This window comes from Charadrius vociferus, unplaced genomic scaffold (genome assembly GCF_000708025.1).
Source record: "Charadrius vociferus isolate BGI_N301 unplaced genomic scaffold, ASM70802v2 scaffold259, whole genome shotgun sequence".
Taxonomy (NCBI): Eukaryota; Metazoa; Chordata; class Aves; order Charadriiformes; family Charadriidae; genus Charadrius; species Charadrius vociferus.
In genome coordinates, this window is record NW_009661368.1 from 5,251,744 (window position 1) to 5,257,156 (window position 5,413).

The window sequence follows — 5,413 nt, forward strand, 5'->3', positions numbered from 1 at the left end:
GAAGAGCGGGGTGGCTGTTACCGCTTCGGTTGTGTAGGGCAGCCTGTGTGTGGACAGTTAAGTGCTGTAGAACTAGGGGGATGCTGCTTTTGCACAGTGTCTGTCTAAAATTGTCATTTAACTTTTTCCTCCTTATTCTGAATGCTTCCGAGTAGCAGTTACTCCATTCGCCACTCGATAAGTATGCCAGCAATGAGGTAATGTCGCAAATACCCGTGTCCCCTGAGTGGGGTTGGTGGGGTAGTACAGCTGACTCTGTTGTTACTGGGTTTTTGGTTCTGACTTGTACAACTGTTTCCCTCCTTAAGCAGACCCCACTTGGAGTATGGGGTAACCACGTCCTGCAGTTTGAGTAATTCAGGGTGGTTTTTTACCCAATCTCTCTTTATGGTTATTAGTCCAAGAACAACACAGGTGTTAAATGCAGTGGTGCAACTGTGCCGAAGTCTGATTGAAATTTGGAGCTTGCAGGGATGACAGTCCTCCTCGCAATGTACGGCGTGGCCGTTGCTAGTACTGAGATGAGTCCTAACTTGAACCCTCCGTCTCCAGCGTGGAAGCTCAGTGCCCTTCTCACGTGCCCGTGGGGTGCATTAGGTGGTGATCTCCTTGCAGCAGAAACTGCCGGGGCTGGATGAGGCACACAGAAGCCCTCTCTCTGTTCATCCTCGTTCCAGATCGACAGAGGTTATTTTATGGGTGCAGATATAAAGCCATTCTTTGGAACAAAAATAACTGAGATGAAGCAAGTCATCTCCCAGCTCCCAGTGCTCCCGCAGCTTAGCCTGGGGAGAGCAGCTCTGTATGAGTAATTGCCCAGTCCCAACGCTGGGTGCAGAGCACTCCCCGGGAATCGTTTGCAAGCAAAGCAGCTTGTTGGGTTGTCCAACAATTGACCTGGGTTTCCTGCTAGAAATTTGAAGTCCTCTGAGTAATTTATTACACTGTGGGTTTTTTAGGAGCATTTCATGATGAAAATGATCACTCCTGTAGTAATAAAACTGCCCATAGGTACAGGCACGTGGCCCTTCCCTTTCCTGCCCGCGGGATGCAATATGGGAAACTGAAGCCTTTGTTTTAAACCCTTTTCAGCTTTTCTTTTCTATTATTTAAGACAGCATGCTTTTAGTTGGCAGCCGTGTTAAATTTAAGAGCTAGTTTCTTCTCTACTTATCGTGCGGTAATTCCCTAGGGAACTAGGACTTGTTTCCCTCAATGTTTTAGCTTGAGCAATTGAGTGGATTGCACGTGGTATTAATGTTTTCCTTCAGCGTTCGTATGTGGTGTTCTTGTCTGGTGTGCCCGAGAGATTTGTGCCAAAGGCTGTCAGGAGCTGGAAGTGTTCTGGGTGTTGCTGTCACTGCATGGGAAAGGCCAGGGAGCCCAGTCACGCTGCGTGATTTGATTTAGTTAAGAACTAACTTGTCTTTATTTGCATTTTTTTTTCCCTCTCATTTTTCAAGGAATTCTGCAACCTTCAAGTCATTTGAAGATAGAGTTGGGACCATAAAGGTAACAGTCTGCTTTGTCTTATAAATGTATAGTGTGAAGCCTTATGCAGAAACTTTAATTTCTGCAGTGTTTTTCTTGTAGACTAGTATTCGGGCAGATGGCCTCTCAGATATGTGAAGTCTTTGCTACAGTAGGTGACCTTGACAAAGGGGAATTGACTTGATACTCTCAGTGCTGGTTTCTTGTTATCCTAACTCTCTTCTCTCCTTTCAGTCCCGAGTGGTGGGCAGCAGGGAAAACAGCACTGACGGCCTCCACTCCCCCTCGGGAGCTGGAGACAAGCCTCCACAAGACAACGCTCCTTTCTAGACCCGCGACGTGGCTTTGCACGGCTGTGCACAACTGTAAGAGCGAGCCCCCTCCCTCCCAAACCTTCACAACAGCAACAACATGCGAATCCAAGAAGGGGCTGAGAGCCAGTCTGGAGAGATCCATCATTCATTCATAGACACTGCTGCTGGATCTAAGTCAAATAAAGAGAATGCAAAGTTTTGTACACAAATAATATTTTACACTAAAGTTTGTAGATTAAATGTATCACTGCTGTCCTTTTGGGAGAGCATGTAAGATGGAGTTTCCTTAAAGTAGCTCAGAAATGCCAGTGGTAAAGACAAAACCAGTTTTCCCTTGTCTGACATTACTTGGAACAGATACATCGCCCTGAGCAGTGTGAGGAGGGCAGTTATCGGAGAAGCCAAGTGCATGGGCATCTTAGCTTCAGCTTCTGGCTACGTTCTCGGTTTGGGGCATGCCATGCAGCTTCTCCGTGAGCTCCCAGGCTTCTCCTGTTACTGTTTTCTCTGGCTCCCATTGGAGTAGGCTGGTAAATGGGGTAAACAGTTGGTTTTTTTCTGGGCTCCCAAAAGGGAAACTTCACTTAGCAGCTGCCTCGTTGTTACACTAATGCTCTAGCTTTAACTAAACTAAAAATCTTTATTTTTAAATGCAATGAACTTTAAAGAAATAAAGCTTAAAAAAAAAAAAAAAAGAGAAGCTTTGGCATCATATTAGGGAAACGCTCCCTTGGACTCTGAAACTGAACTGCCAGCCTTACATCACCTTACGCTTTACTTGTTTATGATTTCTTTTTTTCTATAGAGAAGACCGCAAGGGTTATAAAGCTGGATGTTGAGCACTGGAGTTTTGCATCATGCAGTAGTAGCAGCATGCTTATAAGCCAGTTCTTGTGTTAAATTCAGTGGTGCACTCCATTTCCTGAGTGTATGAAACTTGCTTCTCCCTTCTCAGTTTATGCCTTCGTTCTTGGAGGAAAAATTTCTGAAGGCTGCTAGCAACAGGGCCAGACTGAAAAGGCCAAAGCTGTCTGTAGCAATATGGGCACCGCGGTGGAGGGACTCTGCTCTGCTCTCTGTGGGCTCCTCCATCTGGTACATCTGACTGTGACTGGACGGGTTTTTTTTTTTTTGGAAGGCCCCAACTCTAATCTTGGTTTACAAAAACTGGCGGAGAGTCACAGAGCTCAACCAGTTCCCCCAGGGGCTGGGTGTCTTGCTCTCTTGATGTCCAGCTTCATTGCTCAGGAGCTGAAAAAGGCTGAGGTTTTCTTCTAGAGGCCTGATCTTATTCTAGGCAAGGTGCCTCCATGTAGAAATACCTAGAGTGAGCAATTCTGTGCCTTAGAGGCAAAGTGGGACTTACTCAGGTCTTTAGACTTGCTTATGTACATATCTGGGTAGTTTTAGTGGTTTACCGCCAACTGTCTCTGACCCTTCTTCAGAGAAGCAAGTTTTGACACTCATCTGCTGATTAATCGCCGTTTCCCCCACCCCTGCTCCCCTCCCTCTGCAGACCTGGGGACACAGGATGAAATATTAGAAGGCAGATGTACTAGGGAGTAGGTGGAGTGTAGAGTGTCGTTTACTGGTGCTCCTCGTTTGACTGAAACTGGCCTCCCTGCGAGGAACGGGGCCAGTGAAACGGGGACTGCTGGAGCTTGGGTATTGAACTGTTGATACAGATAAATAGTGAGGAAACCTGTCAATAAAGCATTCCTTTGGGAGAAAATGGGGTGAATGTTCTTGTCTTGTTCTATCTAACGGTACTGGAGTCCGCTCGTAGGTGTGTGTTACGAACTTGTTGGGCAAATTCCAGCTGCCTGCAGCGGCTTGAGGCGAGAAGCAACTGAAGCACTGTATCCTGTCCCTCTGGCTTGTTTGTCCATCGGCTTTCCGGATGCTTTCCCATGAAGGGATGTACTAAATAATATTTACAGTCTGATGTTTCCTTTCCAAGATGCCGAACGCCAGCTGGTTCCTGAGCCATACCTGTGCTCAACCAAGGGCTGGGGACTCGCAAGCCCACTCTTCTCCTCCAAGTACCATCACGTTGCTCTCTTCGGTGCCGCAGGTGAACCAGCTCTGCCTCCAGCTCTGCCTCCAGCTCCCTCGTGCTGTTTTCCTGAGCTCGGAGCGTGGGACCGTGTCCTGGTCGCAGCGGTAAACTTGGCAGTGGGGGCTGAGGCTGGAGAAACTTCTAATGTGGAAAAGCAGCAGCTGTGGTGCTGGCTCGGATTTACGGGCTGAGACCTCAGGGAATCGGCTTCTTGGAAGCTCTGGCAGTCGCCGCTGATTTAAATAGTGCAGGGGGAGCAGCAAATGTATGGCCGGAGTTGGGAGCTGCTCTCTTAAATTTAGAAGGGTGGCGGAGAGCAGGCAAATGGGTTGTGAGAGAGGCCAGGAGAGCCCTGTGGCTGCTCGGTGCGCTGTGCTTTCCGAGGAAGGATGCCTGGCTAGGTTTGAAGCATCTGCTCAGTGGTGAGGGTTTGGTTTTGTTTTTGTGGGGTTTGGGGGTTGGTTTGTTTGTTTGTTTTGAAGGTTTTTTCTTTTGCTACTTCCGTAGTTAGAGCTACACCTCTGCAACAGCTCTTAGAGCAAAGGGGGTGATACGATACCCAGTGCTGGCGGAGAGATGCTGCAGGGAGTACCCGGGCTGTGGAGATGGGGCCATGAGCTGCCCCGTGACAGCCCCCGGCACGGGGGGAGTGCTTTTTCACCTCCTCAGTCCCTTCCAGCGAGGGATTTCGGGTGTTTTGAAGGAAGGTTAATTAAGTCTTCCCTTCCTGGTTACGGGCTTGACAGTGTTTTTGTCACTTCCCAGTTTCTAAGTGACTTCTGGCAGCTCTCGCGGGTGCAAATCCCCGGGTTCCTTCAGGGCTGTGTTCCGGGCTGCAGCATCCCATGCAAAGGACGGGGGGGACACGGCTTCCTTCCCTGCAAAAAAACCCACCAGGAGCATACGAAGCCCCAGCAGCCTGATGCTCTGTTGTAACCAGGGGAGAAGGCTTTGACAGCAATATTCCTCTTCCGTTCGTCCCCTGGCGACAGCCTCAGTGGGCCGGAGCTGCTCAGAGGGGCTGGGGGCAGCCCCGGGGCTCTCCTGCTGCCACCCAGCCTGGAGAGGGTCTGTCCTGCAGCTTTTTCAGTCTCACTTCTCTCTCCTCTCTCTTTTTCCTGTTGCTTCCTTTAAACGCAACACCCCGGTATTAAATCTCCGCTAGCGAGGCCACTGCGAGAGACCCCTCAGCGTTGGGATCTTCACGGGCAGCGACAGAGCCAGCAACCAAAACGGCGTCGACCCTTTCCTGCTCCTCTGGTTTTATCGCATGAGTTCCTTTTTTCTTTCCTCATCGCTGGGGACTTGCTGGGCCCCCCCCCGGACTGTTCCCGTGTTTCGTGTTACCCACTGGGGACGCAGTAGCTGACGAGAGGCTTTTCCCACGCCGGTGCCTCCGGTGCTGCCGCCTCCCTGGAGCGATGCTCGGCTCTCCCCGCACCTCCCGCTGCTGCCGTTCATCTCTGACCGCTCCGTGGTGGGATGCACGGGGCCAGGTGACGCAGACGGCCCGTTCCTAACGTGTTCCCAAGTCGGGTGCTCGTGCAGC

General features: G+C 50.0%; 1 protein-coding gene across 4 annotated transcripts in view; it reads left to right on the forward strand.

Moving 5' to 3' along the window:
* Positions 1–2,749, forward strand: part of TPD52L2 (tumor protein D52-like 2) — a 15,918-nt gene extending 13,169 nt beyond the window's left edge. For 2 of the 4 annotated variants that reach the window (XM_009893423.1, XM_009893421.1), the window contains 2 exons: positions 1,464–1,512; positions 1,726–2,749. In XM_009893423.1, the coding sequence (XP_009891725.1) occupies positions 1,464–1,512; positions 1,726–1,821 (145 nt within the window). In that variant the 3' untranslated portion in view covers positions 1,822–2,749. Of the gene's footprint in view, positions 1–155; positions 198–1,463; positions 1,513–1,593; positions 1,643–1,725 lie in introns of all 4 variants that reach the window. The other 2 variants (XM_009893422.1, XM_009893424.1) reach the window with 2 other exon arrangements.
* The last annotated feature ends 2,664 nt before the right edge of the window (positions 2,750–5,413 follow it).